Source organism: Delphinus delphis, chromosome 3 (genome assembly GCF_949987515.2).
Source record: "Delphinus delphis chromosome 3, mDelDel1.2, whole genome shotgun sequence".
In the NCBI taxonomy this organism is placed as follows: domain Eukaryota; kingdom Metazoa; phylum Chordata; class Mammalia; order Artiodactyla; family Delphinidae; genus Delphinus; species Delphinus delphis.
In genome coordinates, this window is record NC_082685.1 from 47,228,540 (window position 1) to 47,250,638 (window position 22,099).

At 53.9% G+C, this 22,099-nt stretch overlaps 1 protein-coding gene across 1 annotated transcript; it reads right to left on the bottom strand.

Annotated features, from left to right (window-relative positions):
* Positions 1–5,925: 5,925 nt before the first annotated feature.
* Positions 5,926–21,210, bottom strand: CDX1 (caudal type homeobox 1). The gene is made up of 3 exons (XM_060006850.1): positions 20,778–21,210; positions 6,690–6,835; positions 5,926–6,132 (listed from the first exon to the last, which is right to left on the bottom strand). The coding sequence occupies exons 1-3, from the start codon at positions 21,208–21,210 to the stop codon at positions 5,926–5,928; spliced, it is 786 nt and encodes a 261-aa protein (XP_059862833.1).
* Between the last annotated feature and the right edge of the window lie 889 nt (positions 21,211–22,099).

Below are 22,099 nucleotides of genomic sequence, written 5' to 3' on the forward strand. Positions count from 1 at the left end.
CCGATTGGAGGGGCCCGAGCGCGTGGGGAGGGGGGTCCGCAAAGGAAACCCTCAGAGGTCTCCAGGCCTCCGCCACCGTCCCCTGCGTGACCTTGGGCAAGTAACCTGCCCTCTCTGGGCCTCCCTTTCCCTAGCTGGGCAATGAGGGAGGCAGGCCATGCACATGGACAGTAACAGCCCTGCCTTGGGTTCCAGCATCTCTGTACCTCCTCTTTGTTCTGTGACCCTGCCCACGTTACTTAAACTCCCTGTGCTGCCATTCTCTGTCTAGAAAGTGGGGACAAGAATCTTACCTCCCTTATAAGGATGTGAGGAATCCAGGAAGGTTGTGCATAGAAAACATTTAGCACAGAGCCTGGCACATCATAGGAGCTCAGTTAACATTTATGGACCCACTGTGTGTTGTCCACTCTTGCCAACAAATGAACAGCCGATAGTCAGATATTTATTAAATCACCCAATCTACCAATACTTACTGAGCACCTAAAGTGTGCCGGATCCTGGGCTAGGTCTTATTTTTCTCAACACAGTGACCTGGAGAAGATGTTATTATCCCTGTTTTACAGAAGAGGAAACCAAAGCACAGAGAGGTTGAGTCACTCACTCAAGGTCACAGAGCTAGCGAGTGACACTAGTGACAGAGTCAGGCTCATGGACCTTCCGGGCCAGCAGTGATGCCGAACAGGCCTGTTTCCTTGGGATGAAAGTGAAACAGGGAATTTGGGGTGAGGAGGAGGGACAGGGCAAGTACCACTGTATGGTTGTGATGGTTCGTGACTTAGATCCTGTCCACCCACAGTATGACCTTGGGAATGTTAACGGTTTCCTGTCTGTAAAGTGGGCCATCCGCCAATTGGGGCCTGGCTAACCTCTCAGAGTGTTGTAAGGGTACAGTGAGCCCGCAGCTAGGATGGGAAATTATTAGCTAGAGTGATCATATGCGTTGGTTTGTGGAACAGAACGAGTATTTGCTAGTGGGCCCAGCATATACATTACAAATCATGCTCCTTTCACTCTCAGAAGTGTCCCAGTTCAGACACTCATAGCATTGCCCTACCAGCAGCCAACATGGGGAGGCCTTTGGGGAGAATGTGATTAAGTGTCTGCTTGCCCTCCCATCCCTGGAGCAGGAGGCAGGAAGGCTCTAAATCAGAGCACAGGCTTGGATAAAGGGCCTGGCTGGGTCCCAGGCCCACCTCTCCTCCCCAGGTCCCACCTAGCTGCTCCTTCCTTTAAGCCTGGCCTCACAGGGCAGGCAGGGACTCTCCAGACCCAGGAGGAAGGAGCCCCTTGGCCATGAATGTAAACGGAAGGGGCGTTCATTGAGCCCTACTGTGTGCATTAGATGAGCTCATATCCAGTATCTAAGTTTTAGCTCTTTCCAGCAGCCTGGAAAGACAAGTTTGTGCATCCCCATTTTGTACCTAAGGAAACTGTCTTGAAGGAGTGAAGTTGTGTGCCCAAGGTCACAAATCACTGAATCTCTGAACTTTGGAGATAAAGTGAGGAGGGCCTCAGGGCCGTGCCTGAGGAGAGGCAAAAACTAAGAGGCCCAGGCAGGACCCACCTCTCCTCTCCCCGAGGGCGTGTCACCACACTTCTTACAGGCAGCTTTGCTGAACCACTCCCTCTCGTTGGCTTGTGGGTTTCATTAGACGCTAAGGAAGGAAGAGAGAACCATGGGAACAGGGAGTAGAGGTGAGGCATTGGCTCAGGAGCCCTGGAAGACTAGCCTCCTTGTGGCCTCTTCCCAGCAGCACCTGCTCCCCGAGATCCAGCCCTGGAGGGAGCCAACCCTAGGCAAAGGGAAGGGAGCAGGGCTGGGACTTTAGCCTTTCTCAGACACGTCATGGGGTGACCACTGAACATCAGCAGCAGTCACTGGGGCTCTGAATACAAATGGGTCTAGGTCCATGCCTTTCAGAAGGGGAAACTGAGGCCCAGACGAGGCAGGACTTGGAAAATCACCCTGTGAAGTAGAGGCAGGGTGACACCTGGAGTCTAGGAGTCTGACCCCACCTAGGCCCTGCCCTCCATATCACACCTTCTGCCATCCCCTGCCCCATCCCCACAGCACTTGTTGGAAAACTCTATACTTCATGCAATAAACAACCCCCCACCATTTTTTAGAAGAGATTGTCCACATGAGTCAGTCTACCCTCTGAAACCCCAGTTTTATGATCATACAACTGGCCGTGAGTTCAGCTGCAGAGCACATCTGACAATTGCTCTCAATACCACCCTATCTCCCCCATCCCAGAGGAAGTTTGGGTACCACTTGGCAAAATAACTAGTTAGGAATTCAAACCTAGTAAATAATCTATTTCCCTTTCCCTCTCCCCTCCCTCTATTTCTCTTGGTCTCACAACAAACCAGAAGAATGGGGATGCGTGCTGATTTAAAGAAAATGTGAGATGAAAATGTACTTCCTTTTATTATATAGGGAGATATTTTTAAATGCATATAAATAAACATTTTTAATTTGCTTAAACGCTCCGACTTTATCGCTGAAGAGCATGTGTTTTGTTACACCGGCGTGGCGACTGTGAAAGATGAGGATCCAGACCGCTAATCCCTCTGGTGAGAAAGCGGTTCTGGAGCAGCCGTGAGGGGACAGGCGTGCCCTCCCAAGCCGCCCTGTCCCACACCTGCTCTGCTCCCAGCTTCTGTGTCCCACTGGCTGGGCATCTCATCCACCCTGGGCCAGGCTGGTTTCCTTGCTAGAGACCTCCTCTGTGAGGCCACTCTACTCCCAGCCCTGACGCCTTCCCTAGTCTTGAGCTGTGGCCCTCTCCACTCAGCCCACACCAGTCTCTTGGCGGTCCGTGTTGGGAGTCTTATCCACAAAACTCAGATTCTCAATATGGTGTCAGGGGTCTATAGAAACGTAGCGCTGACGCACACGTTTCTGATTTGCTAGAGGTCACGACCAGGCCCTGGGCCTTCACAGCCAGGCCAGGCCAGATATTTTTGCCTGGATGCCCCCCTCCCACCTTCCATCCCCCATCTCTAGCATCAGCTCAGGGGGGAAGCATAAAATCACTATATGCAAAGCAGAAGCAGCATCGGCCATTCCTGATAGGGAAGCTGGAACACCTCTTAGCACTGGGGTGGCCGCCGGGTCTGACAGGACGTAACGGGTCCTTTTCCCTGAGCCATTACAACACCCCTGCCTCTGGTGGAACTCTCTGGGTGGCAGGGAATGCATTACTTCACACCGCAGCTCAAGACACTGCTTGGAAGTTGTCTTAGATAAAAGTTTCCTTTTCCACGGAGCTCAAACACCAGTTGACAGGTGATGGCCAGTCCAACCTGTGGGGCCCACCCAAGGCCCTGACCGCCCACGTAGACAGCAACTGCAGCTCACCCAGCCTGCTCGGCCTGGCGACTGACCTCCAACCAGGCAGAGGTCTCCCTGTGGCTGGGGGCGGCCTTGTCCTGCCTCAGATCTTCCCAGCCACCATCTGTCCTCAGCACTGGGGGTGGGGGTAGTTAGAACATCAGTCAGGCCTGCCAGCATCACACTGGGATGCAGCAGCCCAGGGAGCAGGTGGCTAAAACCCAGAACTTACTGTGTGCCGGGCCCTGTGCGAAACATAATTCTGAGATAGCTTAGATAGCTTAGAGTATTTTATTTCCATTTGACAAATGGGGAGGCTGAGGCTCAGAGAAGCTAAGTAACTTGCCTGAAGTCCCACAGCTTGGAAGTAGTCAAGCTGGAATCCAGGCCATGTGACAACAAAATCTGCTACTAAACACTGACCGAGTCACAGCTGAAGTGTGGCCCTCCAGCCCACGGCGTTCCCACACTCCAGAGCGGTGTTCACTGGGGTGCTGGTAGGTGCTGGTAGCGGGCTCCTGGGTAGTGAAGCATGGGGAATGCTGGATAAAAGAAAATTCAAGGGTTTTCTTTGCTGTGGGACTTGTCAGAGCCTTTGATGTGTTAAGGCACCAGTGTGACTCTCCCAGAAGGGTTGAGTCTGCAGGACTTCTCAAACTGATTTGACCAGAGTCATTTCTTCTTGGTAAACAAGCTCCCCAGTCTTACAGATGGGGAAATGAGGCTCAGAGGGGTGAAGCAATTACCCCAGGGTCACACAGCAAACGCTTTTGACGATCAGAAACCTATATTCACTCACCGCTAGCCACCCTGCCACCAACCCTCTTCCTCTGCTCCTGGAACCCTGGTCCTCTCCCCTGGTACCACCTGGTTCCCATGCCTTAGATGTCCACCATCCTCAGTGAAGCCATGATGTCTCCCAGGCCAACAGCAGGAGGAGGAGAGAGAAGCGCCTCTGCTCTTCAGGGGCTCACGTGGGGACTGGATCCACCTCGTGCATTGTGGTCATGTGCCCCAGGAGCAAAGGGCAGGCAGGCAGGCTGCATACACTTTTTATGGCTAGGCCACCTCCCAGAACAGTAAACAGAGGGGCAGGCAGCTGGCACCAGAGCCCTCTAGGGAGTGAAGGCCCCAGGGCGCAGACTCCTGCCCACCTCTGGAAGGGAGTTCAAAATAGCAGCTTTTCTCAGGAGTTTTTAAAAAGTGTACTTCAAGTTCACATTCCTCTTAATCTTTTTTTTACTATTCCTCCTTCTTGGCCTGACAGTACCTACTAGTCCTTTAGGTAGGCCTTAGTTTAAAATCACCTCCTCCAGGAAGCCTTCCAGACCCTCCAGGATAAGCTGGGAGCTCGCTCTGGACTCCCTGGATGCTCTGCTACCCTGATACCTAGAGCACAGATCAGACTGGGAACTTCTGGGTGGCAAGGACTGTACATTCCCTGGGCCCAGCCATGCCTGGCATACGGGGTGCCCAACGAATGTCATCTGTTGAAAGAAAACGCTGAGTTGAAAGTATTTGAAAAATTCAAAAGACTGAAATATTGAATCTGATGATTCTGCTTACAAAATGGACTTAAAATTCAACAGTCTCATAGCCTTACTCTAATGAGGTCGTGTTTTGATCTTTCAGAAGTATTTTAAAGGTGACCTTGTGGTAGGCCTACAGAGACTAGGAGAGACTATGCAGTTGCTGAGAAGGGCAAGGATGATTTACACTCCTTTAACATCTTCCTTTCATGTTATGTATAATGATTTTCATACATTTTTAAAAAGAGAAAAAAAATTTTATTCTTGAAGCTGCATTCAAGAGATTCCACTCTCTGGGCAGCCCCTTGCCCAGCTGTGAGTCTGCTTGGTCCAGAGAAAGTTCTCTGGGGGCTCCCTGGGGCCTGGGCCCTGAGGGACAGCCTGGTGGGGTGGTAGAGACTCGGCAGGATGGACTCTGCCCCTCTGTCCCCCTTCGGAGGCCTTCCCCACAACCTGGGATCTCCACTGAGAATCTGGGTGAGGGAATATGGCTCTGTAGCCCAGAGCCTCTTGCTCAGGCCCAATCCTGTGGGCTTTGCGCTTTGCATCCAGCCTGGAGAGGGTTTGGTGCATGTTACGCCGGGGCGGGGGGTGGGGGGGCAGGTAGAGGTGAGGCTGCAGGAACAGGCAGGTGTGAGCTGACACCCTCCCCCCTCCCCCCCTCAGGTCACGGTCTGCAAGCCTTCCATCTTCTCTCCGTTCCATCTCCTTTCTCCAGGAGTCTAGTCCCTACAGCAGCCTCCCACCTTTGAGCCTCTGGAGGAGGAGCTGGGTGGCCCCCTCACCTAGCCCCCTGGGGATTAAGACCTCCCACCCCAGGCTCCCTTGTCCGCCTGAGGCCTAGATCACCAGAGCTGGAAAAGGTCCTCATCCAGCAGGCTCGCTGCACAGATGGGCCCAGGGGATGCAGGGGCTGCGTGGGTGGTTGGTCCAAGGTTACTCAGCAGGTCAGTGGCAGGGCTTGGGACTCAGACTAGGCCTCCTGGGCCCCCACAGGAGCCACATTCCTAGCCCCTGAGTCCTCAAGGCCCCCAGCCCACAAGGCTGGTCGGGGGGCTACGGTAGGTACTCCTCCTTGACAGGCATTGGGGAGGAGGTGCCCAGGAGGCTGGCGGAGCTGGGGCACAGGCCCCCCAGAGGTGGCCCAGCTGGAGTGGCGGTGACATCGTGGGCGGGCGGGGGTGGCTGTGAAGGCTGCTGCTGCTGCTTCTTCTTGTTCACTTTGCGCTCCTTTGCCCGCCGGTTTTGGAACCAGATCTTTACCTGTGGGGTCAGAGAAGAGAGATGGGGTGGGCGGTGGGGAGACCGAATGACAGAACAAGAGGAAAAGAGGAAGGGCAGTGGAGCTCTTGTTTTTCGATGTGGCGCTTGGGGCTTCCCACTTGCTCCGGCTACCCCAACTGTTCATGGACCCTGAACACGTTCTCCCCCTCTGGAACTTGCTCCCCTACTCTTAAGACAACTTCCTCTGTAACCCTCTTCCTCTCCATCTTCCAAAGCCATGCTGTAACACCCCCTCCTCCAGGAAGCCTTCCCTGTTCTCCCTGTGACCGCTCCCTCCTCTGGATTTAAACAGCACCGATCAAAGCCCGCTGTAGCCTATAGCTAATCAGGCCCCCATGCTCCTTTTGGTGGTCAGGGATATTGGGTTTAATTGGCCGGGGGATTGGCAGCAGCTCAGTTTCTATTGTGTTGTATGACCATGGCTGGGAGACAACCTCTCTGTTCTCCTCCCTCGACTGAGCTCCATAATCTGCCTGGCAGCCTGGAGGCCAGACTCCCGGGACTGCTCCTGTGGCTGAGGTGGGAGCCCCACACACCTGACGTTCAGTGAGTCCCAGATTGGCGGCCAGCTCTGACTTCCGCCGTATGGTGATGTAACGGCTGTAGTGGAATTCCTTCTCCAGCTCCAGGCGCTGGTGGTCGGTGTAGACCACGCGGTATTTGTCCTTGGTCCGGGTCTTACCTAAGAAGCAGAGGTGCCAGGAGGAGAGGTGAGTGGGGAGGGGAGCTTGCAAAAGGCCAAGGCAGGGCTCCCAGGGGGAAGAGCAATCCAGGGCCCCTGAAGAAGGACCTTGAGGGAGTAACAGTCATTCTCCCAGGCTCAGGCTTCGAGACTCTTGACCTAGGAGGCAAGCACTGTTCTCATGCCCATCTGGGGGGCCCTAAGGCTCAGAGAGGGGAAGCAACTTGCCCAGGGTTACCCAGCAAGCAGCGGGTGGAGTTGGGGGTTTCAGCCCAAGTCTCCTGACCCAGAGCCCTACTCTGATTGCCAGGCCCACCCGCTTTCGTGCAACAGTTCCCAGGTGTGGCTGCAGAACAGACATGCGGGGAGCTTGTGAAAAACACAGCTTCCGGCGTGTCACCGAGAACGTGAAGTAGAAAGCCTTGGCGTGGAGTCTCCATTTTCACAAGCTCCCAGGTGGTTCCAATTTGGGGATCCTCAGACCGCAGGTCTGAGCACTAGAGACTTGGAGGAAGGAACACCTGGCAGCAAGGGTAGCTTGAGATAACGAGACGTCAGCTGCTCCTCTCTCCTGTGCGCAAGGAGAGCAGGAAGGGCCGTCACAGCCGGAGGCCGAAGCAGGAAGCTTGCAGGAACCGCCCTGGGGTATATGCTCCTCAATTCCTGTCAAGTGCCTGGTGGTTGGTGGCCGCACAATCAAACAGAAAGGACTGGGGCTGCCGGTGGCTCCCCAGGACCTGTCAGGCTCCTCAGAAGGCCCTGGTTCTAGGCGCCAAGCCCTGAGCTGGGGCTGCACCAGAGGCTGGGGACCTCTCTGGAGCCATCTACAGTCCAGCCTGTGCCCAGGCACAGAGCAGGAGTACTCAGATCAGCCCACAAATATTTACTGAGTTCCTGCTGTGGCCAAGTGCTGGGTGCAGCAGTGAGCAAAACAAAAAGTCCCTGCCCTCGTGAAGCTTAGGTTCTAGTGGAGGGAGATGGGCAAAAATAAAATAAATATGGAAATTATTTGATATGTTGATTGATGATAAGTATTTCAGAGACAAAGAAGGACTGGGAATTGAGGAAGGAGTGAGGCTGTGATTTTAAATACAGTGGTCCATGAAGGCCTTACCTTGAAGGGGAACTTAAGCAAAGATCTAAAGGAGGTGAGGGAAAGAGCAATGCAGCTGTCTGGGGAAGAGGTTCCCAGGCGGAGGGAACAGTAGGTGCAAAGGCCCTGATGGGGGGCATGCCTGCCGCGTGAAGAGTAAGGAACAGTGAGGAGGCTGGTGCGCCCAGGGTGCCGTGAGCCAAGGGAGCGGACAGGTCGAGCTGGGCCTACGAGCCCCGGGAGGGACTCTGGGTTTTAGTCCGTCTGGGACAGGAGCCATTGCAGGGTTCTGAGCAGAGGAGACAAGAGGTCTGATGGAGGATTTAAGATTACTCTGGCTGCTGCATGGAGAACAGATTGGTGAGAAGGGGGACGTGTGGGGAGACCTGCCATAACCCAGGCAGGGCTGGCTTGACTTCCACACGAGGCTCAGCCTGGGGCCCGGAAGTGGGTTTGAGGACCGACTGGGTTAATGTCAGGGATCTCTTTCGGGCTGGGATCAGAGGTCCGTCTGGAGAGGATATTAAGAGTCATGCTTGGCCTGGGCTGCTGTGGGGGCCGGACTCAACACCAGTTTCCTTGTAAGAAGCTGAGCCTGCGGCTGTAAACAGGAGGCAGGCACAAGCACTTTTTAGACCCACCCATGTGTCCCACCAGGGCATGGCAGGTCTGCATGACCATCAAACCCATCCCACTTCAGCCAAGGGCCCCCGCAGTAACCTGGCCTTCACCTCCCTGGCCCCAGCTCTGGGCCTGCCCGCTCCTCGGCACCCCTGCACTAACCACCCCCCCCAACCAGCGCCGGTCCGGCCCACACAGCTTGGCAGGCTAGTGCTGGGCTCCTCAGAGCCAAAGGGCTTGTGGAGAACAGGAGACAGCACATGTTTCTCGGCTCTTTTCCCTGGGCTTCCTGCCAGAGCAGCAGAACCACACTGGAGTCTTCCACAACCACTGACCTCAGCCCACTGCCCGACGCAGCACAGGACAGCCTCGGCCCTTGGCCAGGCCTAGCCCAGGAAAGGGACAAGGGGGTGGCTGCCGAGGCCTTGGCTCCAGATGGGGCCCCTCCTTGACCTAGAAAATTCAACGCTGGCTCAAAAACTGTTCTGCCTAATGCACCACCACTGAAACCCAGCAGAGCTCTGAACCCACAACCCCACTGGGTTCGCTGGGCTGAAGCCAGAAGGGGTCATGGGAGTTTAGTCTCCTCCCACTTTATAGATGAAGAGACTGACGTTCAGGATGGTTATACAGCGTCCAGAGGTCCAAATAAGAGAGGCCTTGTGAGTCCTTCTAGTCCAACCTCCCCGTACAGTCAGGGTCATTGAAGCCCCAGGGTGCCGTGGACTTGCCCAAGGCCATTTCACCAGGCCTGCAGGTCTCCCTCCTGCTCTAGTGCACAGCTCCTCACCCCACCAGATTCAGGGTCCACAGAGACTGCTATAGGGCCCTCTAAGCATTGGCAGCAGAAGCTCAAACAACAGACCACCCATCTACTTGTATTTCTGGGAAGAGTGGGTTCAGACCATGGTGAGGGCAGATTCCTGAAAGCCCTGGGCTGGGGCTGGATGGCCCACAGGTTGAAAATGCCTAGAAGATTCACAGCCTGAGGTAGGGGGAGGAGGCTCCCTGCCCACCCAAACCTCAGCCTGAGAGATTATAAAGACACGCCCCCCCCCCTTCCCTCAGGCACCCAACCCTCGGTCCCATCCTTCCTGACGAGCAAATGGGGATCCACTGCACCCGTTTCATAGTTGGGAGAAACTGAGGCTCAGAAAAGGGCATTTGCGGAGGGCCATCCTTTCTGGTGGTGGTACAAACCTGGGCTCAGGTTTCCTGACCTCCAGCCAGGCTCTTCTGGGTTGGGGGACGGAGGGAATTAGATGAGAGATGGGACTCTAGCTGCATAGTTACTCCTCTCTGCGTAGTTGCAGACTCTAGCAAGGCTGCCAGTGAAGACCCAGCCTACAGGCCCTGTCACCCCCTCCCTGGACCCAAGAGAAGGGCTGGTGGGCTCAGGAACACATCGGCCACTTCCATCTGGTGGAGTTGCTCAAAGCACACAATTTTATTGCTAAGAAAATGGCTCTGCCCAAAACCAAAATGTTTGATATCGCACTGTGTGGTCCAGGGAGTCCCACCTGCCGTCCAGAAGGTGATAATGGGAACATCCTCCTTGGGGCCCAACTTGGTGATCTCAGCCTCATTTAACATGCACATGCCCTTTGACTCATTAATCCCACTTCTAGGGATCAATCCCACAGAAAAATGCCCAAAGAGGTAGCTGTTTCAAATAGCACAGAACTAAGGACAATGTACATGTCTATGAGTCAGGACTGGTTAATAAGATAAGAGATGGTACATCCATGGAGAGGAGCACTACACAGTCACTAAAAAGAAATTCTAAAGCTCCGTAGGTGCCAATATGGAGCAATTTCTAAAAATATATTGTTAAGTTTAAAAAAAGGCAAAATGTTGTAAATAGTATGTTGCTATTTTTGTATAAAAATGGAATACACACACACACACACACACACACACACACATTCAAACATGTTTGTGGCCCAAGTTCTTTCTGAAAGAATACACAAGAAACCAGTAATGGGGGTTGGCGTGCCTTGGAGAGGGGACTAGAGGCTGGGGAGCCATAGGTAGGAGGGAGTCTTTGGGATGTTTAAATTTTTACCATGTGCAGATGTGAATTTGTATTTTTAATGACAGTCAGGAGCCCTGGGCTCCAGTCCCAGCTCTGGGCCAGAACTCCCCACTGCCATGAGCAAACCTCCCTTCCCCTCCTGTGAACACCTGTGCCACCCTGGGGGCCCAGGAGAGAGGGGGCAGGGAGGTGCGTGACAGTGGTGGGGCAGGGAGAGCGCCCAGGATGAATGATTTACAGGCCCCTGGGACACTGGGCCTAAGAGGGAAGTCCGGGCTCCTGTAACAGGTGTCTGATGGGAGCCAGGCCACTCCCAGCCACCTAATGAATAACCCTCTGGGCCAGATGCCAGTGCGAGTAGGTGGGAGCGGGGTGGGAGCCCCCCTAGCAGCTCTTAGGGGTGAAGCATGGGGAGAGAAGAGCCTTGGATAACTGTGCAGATGAGAGGCTTTCTCTCCGCTCTGGCTGTGGGTTGTGAGGAATGGCCCGTCCATATGCTCAGGCTGCCATGGAGGTAGCAAACTTCCCATCCCTAAAGCACGCACAGCAGAGGTCCTGGGAAGCTCCAGGCTGATGGTTCTAAATACCCGACCAGCAGCCTCAGAATTGCCTGGGGAGCTTTTTAAAAGCACAGATTCTGGCCCAGAAGTTCAGACTCAATGGGACTGAAGTGGGCCTCTGGGATTTGATACTTGAATAGCTCTCCAGGTGACCCTGACATGTGGTTGTTTGGGCAAGTAGACCTCCAGGGCTGCGCCAGGCAGCTTCTCAATGGCTGGGTGATCTAGGACACCTCACCTCTCTGAGCCTCAAATTCTGTATCTATAAAATGGGGCTAATTATTATTCTAATAATGGTCATATTATGTCCATGTGTCAGGCACTTTGCATCCATCTCTCAAAAACCTACGAAGCTGTGCAACTGTTATCCCTAGTTTACAGATGAGAAAACTGATTTTCAGCAAGGTCTGCACATCTGGAAGGTGGGATTTAGCCCAGGTCTGTCTAGACTCAGAAACAGCATTAGAACCTATGGCCCAGTGTAAGGTCTCCCATAATGATCTCCAACCCTCGGGTGTACAGGGGATCACTTGAGATGGATGGATGAATGATGCCTGGAACAGTACCTGGCACACAGTAGGTACACAGGGCAAGGTAGATCTTATTTATTTCCATGGTGGGATAACCACAGGACAGGGATCCTGGGAAACGGATCTGAGCAATGGGCTGTGTGTTGGATGAGACTGTTTATTTATAAGGTCCCTTCCAACTTGGAAACATGAAGCTGCCAATGTTTGTTGATGCTCTGATTATATTTGTTATTATTGCTGAAAGAAGTCTAAGACTGATTTCCCTGTCTGAGAGTCTAGAAACTGGGCCTGCCCAGCTGGAGGATAGAGGGCAGGAGCCTGGCGGTCTGCAGTGGGGCCTCCCCATCTATCCTGGACCAGAGTTCAGCCTCTGCCCCCAGGGCGGGTTAGGTGGCCCCAGGAAAATTGAGTGGCCTCTGGGTCAGCATTTCCTTTGACCTCTTCCTGCTGGGTTTGTGGCCCTGAGGGATGACACTGCCAGCTCTGGCCCTAGGGCTTGGAACACAGATCCATGACCCCTCTCTGTGTGGTCCTGGGCCCACTGGCTGTAAATCAAAATCCCCACAACCCCGACCGACACACACACACACACACACACACACACACACACACACACACACACACACACACACACACACACACACAAAGGAATGCACATATGCATGCGTGGATGCTTGTTAAAAATACATATTCCCAAGCTCTGAGATCTATTGCATCCTGGTCTCCCTGCCATCTTTAACGAGCCTACCAGAGGGGATTCTGAACCACCAGCTCCCAGTTCTGTGCCATCTGTGTGGCCTTAAATAAGTCCCTTCTCCTCTCTGGGCCTCAGTTTCTCCTGTGCATCAGAAGAAGGTTTGGTGTCAGCTCCAAGGGCCCTGTAGATTCTGAACTTCTGTAGCTCTGAGTCCTCCCTTAAGGACCTGGGCCCAGGTCTGCATCCTTAGCTAAAGGACTTGACAAGTGATTGAATTTCTCTGGGCTTTCCTTCCCCCAGGGAACAGAATGGGTGTGAAAGCAGTTTGCAAAGGGCAAAGAGCTATGGATACGACAAGGAAAACTGAGCTATTTGCACAAGTGCCTGTGGGAGGAATCCCTTGGGAGAGGTAGGAATGCTGCCTGATGGGGAGCCGCAGGGCAAAGAACATAGGCCTAGGGGTGGGGAGGTCTGGCCAGGCCACCAGCCGGACATGTGATGTTCAGCTTGGACCCATTTCCTCAACTGTACTACCAGTGGGTGGGACTTCTGCTGCAGCAGCCCTGACCCACCCAGTTCAATGGTGGACGGATATCCTCCCTGGGCAATGAGGCTCTCTACTGGGCCCATGGCTGGTCCTTGTTCTGGCTGGTTTGCCGGTCCCAGGCTGCTCTAGCACAGCTCCTCATTCACCCCTGCTCATTCCTGGAGCAGGGGCGAGGCTGGCATGGGGGCAGGGGTGCAATGAGAGGAGGATAGGCAGGCCAGCCACACTCAGGGGCCCTGTAGCCTTAGGCAAGTTTCTCCACCCCACTGTCACCCTCCTTCCTAGTCACAGCACTCAGTCAGCACCGCCCCCTCCTCCTCCCAGGCCTCTACCCCTCTCCTGTCTTCTCAAGAAGGTCCACGATCTGACTTGGCTACGAGAAGCAGTGAAGAGGACAGAAACTTCAGAGTCAGATAGACGCAGTGGTTCTAACCCAGTCAGGCCAGGTGCCAGCAGTGGGAACCCAGGCAAGTCACTGAACCTCTCTGAATCCCAGTTTACTCATCTGTCAAATGAGGACATGAATGCCTCCTTTAGACATGGTAGCTGTGGAGATGAGATGTGATCATTTCCTTAACAAGGTAGTTAGTAATAAAAGCTATCTGTGACAATGATGAAGAAAAAGGAAGAGGAGGAGGAAGAAGAAGGAGAAGATGATGACTGCAGAGACAAAAGAGGCAAGAGAGATTCCTCAGTGGAGAATAAGGAGCCCATCTGGAATGGATTACATTCTAGAAACGCTCGAGAGGGATTTTCCTGCACTGTCCTGTATGACAGCTACTAGCCACGTGTGGCTATTTAAATTAAAATTAATTAAATGGAATTAAAAATTCAGCTCTTTGGGGCTTCCCTGGTGGCGCAGTGGTTGAGAGTCCGCCTGCCGATGCAGGGGACACGGGTTCATGCCCTGGACCAGGAGGATCCCACGTGCCGCGGAGCAGCTGGGCCCGTGAGCCATGCCCGCTGGGCCTGAGCATCCGGAGCCTGTGCTCCTTAACGGAAGAGGCCACAGCAGTGAGAGGCCCGTGTACCACAAAAAAAAAAAAAAAAAAAAAAAAAAAAAATTCAGCTCTTTAGTCACACTAACCATATAGCAAGGGCTCAATAGACACGTGTAGCTCGTGGCTAGCACACTGAACAGCATAGATATAGAGCTATAGAAAGTTCTATTGGACAACACAGCTGGACCAAACTCCCAGCCAGGGCCAGATGCTCACACCCGCATAGCATACGTAACCAGACTGCTTGGACTATCTACAAAGCAGTCTGTTCTTGCATCCGTCACCCATCTATATTCTTCCCAGGATTTTCCACAAGGGGCACCAGAAATAAGGGGCACCCTTGGCCTAGAACAGCCCTTCTAAGAGTTGCAAGCAGCAACTGCATCCCTTCACATCTTCTTCCGGGCTGAACAACTTGAGGCCACCAGCTGTTTCCTGGCGGAGTTCCCAGGCCTCTGCCCTACCCTGGCCATCCTCCTCTGGTCTGGAGTTGAAGTTCCTGACTAATCATCCACAGGCGTGGGACGTGAAGAGTCACATTTGGGGCGGAGGTGCAGGACGGGGCTCTGGACTCCAGCCCTTTTCTAGCTCATTGAGGAACCTTGGCAAATCCCCTCCCCTTGGTTCCTGGCTCCCTGAATGCTCTGCGAGGGTAGAGACCATGCCACCTTGCTCATTTGGTTCCACAACAGTGCCAGACACACACAGCGAGTGCTTGATGAATCCTTGTTGAACCTAACACAGACCTACCGCTTCCTGGTCTTCTCGCAGTAAATGGCCCCCATCCTCAGGCCACTCAGGCCAAAAGCCGAGGTGGCCCTTCCCCCGCTTCCCACATCCAATCCATCAGCTGGTGGCTCAACCTCTAAAGGACATCCTTCTGTCCAGCTCCACTGCTCCCACAGCCTTAGTCAACGTCACTAATCTAATGGAGAAATGTGCTGTTCTGGGGTCGAAAATACCTGCACTTGAAAAAATAGCGAGTACTCAATAGATGCTAGTTCATTTTATTATTACTGTGGGAGTTGCTCGGTACTTATTTGTTAAACAGTTCATTCCTGTTTTTCATGGGTGGGGGGGGTAGATTAAAAACAAACAAATGAAATAATTACGAACTGTGATTAGTGTGAAGGAAAGCAATGGAGCTGAGAGCTAGATTAGGTGGCGGGAGGTGGTGGGGGAGGGAACCTACTTTATTTAGCTTGGGGCAGGTAAATGTCACCTCCTGGAGGAGGTGACATTTAAGCCAAGATATGATGGTTGAGCAGGAGGTTTCCATGTCACCAATGGGGAACAATATCCCAGGAAGACAGAACAGCATGTGCAAATGCCCTGAGGCAGAGAGCAGCAACAGAGGACCAGCTCTGTGAGGGACCCTGTCTGCTTGTTCTGGCAGGAATCTCTAACACCTAGCAGAATGTTTGGCACAGAAGAGAGACTCAGAGACTATTATCGCCTGCCTGCCTACGTGACTGAATGAAAGAGGCATGTGATGAGCCTGGAGAGGCTAGCAGGGCTTTGAGCCCTGGGGTGAGGGGTTTGGATTTGACTTCAAGAGAAATGGGAAGACATCAGAGGGGGTTGAGCCTGGAGTGTCAGTCTCGGCTTTCACCAACGCCTGCTCCCTCTCTCTGGTGATGCTGAGGGATCTATGTGGCACATCCCTATAAGGTTGATGGGCAAGTATGGCAGGGGGGGAGGGCTTAGCATGTGAACAGGGTGCCGGACCTGACTCCAGATGTAAATGTGTCCAAATCCCAAGAGCTCCAGGACAGAACCTTGAGGGGTCATCTCATTAAGATAATTCCTCATTGACAAGCCAGGCTTGCTGCTAACAAAGCTGTTTTGGACCTTCAGAACAGCTCCCCAAACTCTCCGCAGCAATACGTGCCTAAGTGTGCGTGTGGGGGAACACCCAACCGAAAAAAGCCTTCTGCCACCTTCTAACTGGGTCACTCCCCGCTTCCCAGGTACATCTGAGAGATGAGGTGTCAAATGGAGTTTCTGCCTTGAGAACCAGTTTTAAACAGCCCGGCACCTGCTGTGCCCATCCTCCCCCTCCAGCCTCTTATAGCTCGTCTCTGACTGGCCTCCTTTTCCCCACCTAGACGGGAATGCACATGGGGAGGGGTCTTGGGCTCCCATTCTGAGTGCGTTGCTTTATTTGATAGATGCTCATTAGGCCGTAGAGTCTAGGTTTGAACCCTGTGCAGCAGCATCCCGGCTGTGTGAGCTTGGGCAAGCCACCTCACCCTCTCTGAGCTTCATTAACTTTATCTGTAAAATGAAGCTAATAATAGCTCCTCACACCTCTTAGAGTTGTTATGAGACGTAACTGAGATCATCCATGCAAACTTCTTGGCACAGTGCCTGGCACATGGTAAAGACTCAGCTGATGCCACAGTTATTAGCTTTATCGTGAGCTCCTACAATGTGCAAGGTATGGTGAGAAGGACAGGACTGATTAGCACTGCTCCTTGAGGGGATAACAGATGGTAGATGGCAGGGATCAACAAGACAGTCAGTGATAAATGTTGTTCAAAACAAGGGCCTGGTACAGTGTGTGTAGGGGAGGGAACCAAGGAGGGCTTCCTAGAGGAGGTGACCTTGGAGAAGAAGCAGCATTTGACCTGGTAAACAGGTAGGAGAGGGAAGGGAGGGCAGTTCAGGTCAAGGGACCCATAATAGAGAGGCAGGGAGTGTGAGGTGTGTGCTCGCGTGCACCTGCTAAGGACTGGTAGAGATGGTCCCAGGCGCCAGTGCACTGAGCGCCTACTGTGTGCCAGGGTCAGGGCTGTGCTCTACTGGCACCATTGCTTCAAGGTGTAATCTTATTAATGTTACAGTGGAAGAAGCTGAGACTCAGAGAAATGATCCAAATTAACTCGCCTGTGGCTAATGCAGCTTCTGACAGAAATGCAATCCCAGGCCTGAGGCTCCCAAGCCGGACTCTTAACTGTCCCAGGTAAGCGTTTCTGTATCTCGGCAAACTAACGGGAGAGTGGCTTCAAGAGTGGGTTGGGGCGAGTTCTCAAGAAGGCTCTGAAATGGAGCTGGATTTTACAGCAATGAAACGGCACAAAATGAAATGGCAATTCCATGGCAGTGGGAAGCCATGGTTTAGAGGGCGGCTAGGGCATCGGAGAGAGGCTGAAGGTGAGAGGCCAGGTTGGTGACTGTGGCAATGGGCCAAGGGAGAGGGTCTAGGATGTGGTGGGGAGAGGAGGGTTCATCCCCTCCACGGGCCTCAGATTCTCTATCTGAAAGCTGATGGGGATGGACCAAGATCTAAACCCTGCTGCAAGAGTCTCATCATCTGAGCGGACATCTCCCGACTTGTATGAGACCTCAGCCACCCCAATGGGCCATTAACCTGTGAAAAACTATTCACAAGGAATTGGAGGCTGAGCCTTCAGCAGAAGGATACTTTAGAACCTTCCTAAGGAAAATGCTGATATTTATAGATGCAAACGGGGAAGAGAGAAAAAAAAAAAAAATAGAGCCCCTTGTAGTCATTTCCTATCCTGGCCTCAGTCAAGTGAAAGTCATCACTCAGAACTGGTTAATGGACAACATAACAGCCTCTCCCACATCTTCCCCATCTTTCCTGCCCCCTCCTTAGGGAAAGCTGGCATCTTAGTCCCAGCCTCAGCAACGCCAATTCCCCAGGTGAGGATGGAGTACTGTCCCATCCATGGAGTAGGGAGAAGGGGGCAACCAGGCTTCCACCACTGGCATGAGCTGCTCGGCTGGACAGTCATGGGTCCCATCTCCAGGTTGAGATCTCATCTCTCCCCTCTTCTCCCAGAGCTGTCTTACTGTTCCTCACACTTGCCCTGTTCATTCATTCAACAAAACGTATTGAGCACCTACTAAATGCCACACACTGAGCTGGGTGCCTGGAATGTAGCCATGGGTCAAACAGACATGGTTCTGGACTTCATAGGAGTTTACCATGTCAGTGGGTGTGGGAACAGACAACACACAAACTCACAAATAAGTAAGTTAGTGCTCTGAAGGAAACATGGCAAAGATGATCAATGGGTATTGGTGGGGGTTGCCTACTTTGGAACATCATGGAGGACCTCTCTGAGGAGGTGGCCATTAAGCTAAGACCTGAATGGTGAGAAAGAGCCTGCAAAGAGTCTGGGGAAAGAGTTTTCCAGGGAGAGGGAACAGTATGTGTACAAGACCTGCCTGCAGTAGCACATACAGTTTTGTAGACCTCAGGAAGGAGTGTAGATTTTGCCCTAAATATAATGGGAAGCCACTGGAAAATTTTAAACTGACTCATCCAACATATATCCCAGCCCTGCCTCCACTTGTGTGAAACTGGAACATGCCTTAAAACCTCCAGGCTTCAGTTTCCCATCTGTATGTCTGTTCTCTAACTGTCCAGTTCAGATATTCTAGAATGCTAGAGGCACAGAAGAGGGAAGAAGGGGCAAGAAGGGTACAATAAGAACAGGTGACCAGCAACATCTGGGGAGATGGCATGCACTGACCTTCCCTCTGCTGTCCCAGACAACAGCCTTACCCGGGAAACACCCCCAGAGACCCTGTATCTTCATTGCCCAGAAGGAGAAACTGAGGCCAAAGAGGAGAGGGGCTTGGCCTCTCTCTCACGGAGGGTCTGTAACCCCACCCCAATTCTGACCCCACCTCAAGAGTCAGAGTCAGATGCTGCCTGAGTGGACAGGTAGCAGCTTCTACCTTCGAAAAGGCAGAACGGCTCTCACCTGGCTCCTGGGGTGGCCACTTTCCTCCGGAGCTCCCAAACTTCCCTTGGCCCTTCATTTTAGTTTCTGGGAGTGAAGGTGGAAAGGACTTTTGCCTTTGGGCAGAGTTACTCCTAGGCCCCCTATGTGCCCAGGGACAAGTGTTTCCAAATGACTTCCGAGACCAGAGGTGAACTGAGTTCGGCAGCTCCAGTGCCCAGAGGGACGTGACTTGCCTGACATCACACAGCCTGGAAGCTCCCCAGGGTTCCTGCCAGTCCTCTGACCCCCACCCACTGACCCACTCTCTCCCCCTCACATAGTGCTGGCCTCTCTCCAAGTCCCCGCCCCTGGGGAACCTCCCCATCCATCTCCAAAGTCGCTTGATCAGCAGGAAGTAACAACCAGAATAAAGGAGGAGGAAAAGTGGGCTTCCTTCTTCAGGGAACAGACACAGAACTGCAGGACCCTGAGGGTCAGTGGCCCCAGACACTTCCTCTCATATAATCTAATGAAAATTCTCAACCGAGGTTTATGGGTAAAGCTTCTGGGGGCCTTTAGAACCCCTGAAATTGTTTGCCCGATTAGGAAACACTTTGTTTTTCTAGGGAGAACATTTATACTTCCCATCAGATTTCACAAAGGGGTCCTTTTGTAACTCAAACAAAGGTACAAGACCCTTCCCTCTCATGGGATGGTGAAACTGACACTCAGAAAAGATGGCTGGTTTAAGAGACGCTGTTCAGAGGATTAGAGCACCGGCTTGGTCATATCCCAGCCCCACCATTTACTGCTCATGTAGGTATAACTATACTTGCGCAACTCTGTAACCTCTCTATGCCATAGTTTCTTCCTCTTGAAGACGGGGGTGATAATAGCACCTATGATAAAGTTATAAGAATTAAAAGATATCAGGTCAGTGCTCGCTCCGTTAGTAAGTGTTCCATAAACATTAGCTGTTATTATTTAGCCAAGGCCACAGAGACAAGTGGCACAGCTGGGACAGAAACCCCAGTCCTCTGAGGCCTCCGGAGGCAGACAGGAGGCTCTGTGTCCCTGGGACTCCCAAGGAGGTGGTACAAATACAGCTAAACCTGTAGCTGCTGATCAGCCCTCCCCAGCATCTGCTGGGAGTGTGTGGGGACATGGAGGTGAAGAGAGGGAGGAGGTGGGGGATGTCCTAGGCTCGCTCCCAGCTGGGGGAAAGGGAGGAGGGGCTGGACATCAAAGGGTGGGCAGGCCAACTTCCCGCCCCTAAGGCCAGGTGGCCTTTGTCAGGACAGGCCGGACGCAGTCGGGACAATGGGTATCATGTTCACTTTCTGGCCGACAGGAGTCACTACCGAGCCAAGGCCCAGCCTGTTACATGACAAAGGGGGGACCTATGAAGGAGGTCAGGCCGCCCCTCATTAAAGCTGAGCCTTTGTCCTGCCCCCTCCCCTGCCTTTGAAGAGGGTGGATCCAAGAGGCCTGCCTGGGGGCAGAAGGTTCACAGGCTCAGGAGCCAAACAGTAGCCACCTTCCCAACTGCTCCTACTTTCCCCTCCCCCAGGGTCAAGAGTTCAGGGCGAGCCCTGGGATGGTAAGGTAGGGACCCTTCACCACAACCAATCTAACCAAAGAGGGCTCTTTTTTAGTCCAAATGATATGACCCACCGATCTCTTCGTTGTATGGATGGGGGACTGAGACCTGGAAAGGAAAGTGACTTATGGGTGTTCACATAATCGGTGCATGTCCTTTGGGGGTTTGCAGCCCCTCTTTGGGGCTGGGATAGGGGTGCATGAAACGGATGACCACCAGGGCCAGTGTTGCTAAAAGTTTACCCTGGGATAAAGGTCTGGGGACCTGTGTCTAGTTCCGGCCTTGCCACGCAACCACAAGGCATCGTTCTTCATGGCTGGGGTCTCAGTCTCCCTGTCTACAGGGAAAGACGGCGTGTGCTTCCCAAGGCTCCAGGATTCAGAAGGGGGAAGCTGAGAGAACAGCCCGCAGGGACAGAGTCGGGGGTGGCGGGCACACTCTGGAACCCAAGCAGGGCCGGGGCAGAGGTCAGACAGGGGGCGGCCGGGGCCTCGCTCTAGCACCTGCCGGCGCCCAGGGGAACCGTCCAGAGGCTCAGGGTGAGGGAGGGGTGCTTACCGCTGCCACCGCCGCCTCCGGCCGCCACGCTGCGCCGCATCCACTCGTAGGGCGTCCGCCTTTGCGCTCCGGGCGAGGACGGTGCGCCTGGGCCGCTGAGGGGCTGCGCCAGGAGACCCGGCCCAGGCCCCGGGGGCGCGGGCACCGCGCTAAAGTCCGGAGGGGGCCCGAATGCCAGCGGGGCCGGGCTGGCGGTGGAGGCCGCGGGGCCCGGACTGTAGGCGGCGGCCCATTCGTCCTTGGGCGCAGAGAAGGGCGTGCTCCAGGCCGCAGGGGGCACGGGGCCCGGCTCCACGTGAGAGTAGCCGGTGAAGTCGGGGTACTGCGGAGGCGGCGGGGGACCGTAGGCTTGCGGGCCTAGGCCGAGACTGGCGGGCCTGGCGGGGCCGGGGTACACGGGGGATTCCTTGTCCAGCACATAGCCCACGTACATGGTGGCCGCGGGGCCCCCCGCGCATGCTGGGCCCTGGAGCCGCCGCAGCCGGCCGCCCCGACGAGCAACTGCTCACCTGAACTCCCAGCCCTGCCGCCGCCGCCCCACCCAGGCCTTTTATAGCTCCGGGCCGCCACGGCCCCAGCCGAGGCGGGTTTGCATTTCAAAGCGGGGGGAGCCTCCAGGCCGCGAATCAAAGGGGGAAACCCGTCGGGGGCGGGGGGTTCAAAAGGAGACAAATTGCCGCCCCAAGCGGGAGGTGGACGCCGGGGCCAAGGGGGGTGGGGGGCGCGGAGGGCGCATCCTGAGCGAGCATCGAGGCATCGCTAGGTGTAGGAGTCTCCTGCGAGGCCCCAGCCTAACCGCCCGAACACCTCGACCGCCCCGCAACCCCCTTTTACAGGTGGAGAGAAGGGATCCGTGGGGTTCAGGGGCGCCAGGCCAGCGTCACGCAGCCACACCGGGCCTGTGGCGCAGTCCGCAGGGACCAGTTGGAGGTGAAGGGGAGGAAACGCTGACTTCAAACCGGGTTCCCGTCTTTAAGGTAGCGGGTCCTTAATCTTTTGCGGGGGCAGGGGGGAGAGGAGGGGTCACGACCCCTCTGAGTGTCTCATGAAAGCTGTGGATGTTTTTTCCTGGGGGGGAAAATGCACATATGCACATACACGAGTCTGCAAACAATTGGGGAGTTCACCTGAGTTCGCTCTCTAGAGAAAGTTCTTAGAGAGGTGGCGTAGCGACATTCTTTTAGAGACATTCTAGCGAACTTCTCACAATTCTCTTGGCAACCCCCCTACCCGCGCCCTCACTCCCACCTTTATTTTAATGAGACGTTTCAAACATACACAAAAGTAGAATTGTAGAGTGAATCACTATATACCCATCACCA

Excerpts from the sequence above, each read along its gene's own strand:
- CDX1 (XM_060006850.1), bottom strand. The coding sequence starts at position 21,210 with ATGTACGTGGGCTATGTGCTGGACAAGGAATCCCCCGTGTACCCCGGC. Across the intron at positions 6,836-20,777 it reads CGGAGGCGGCGGTGGCAGCG|GTAAGACCCGGACCAAGGAC; the intron begins GTAAGCACCCCT and ends TCTGCTTCTTAG. Across the intron at positions 6,133-6,689 it reads TGGGACTCACTGAACGTCAG|GTAAAGATCTGGTTCCAAAA; the intron begins GTGTGTGGGGCT and ends CTGACCCCACAG.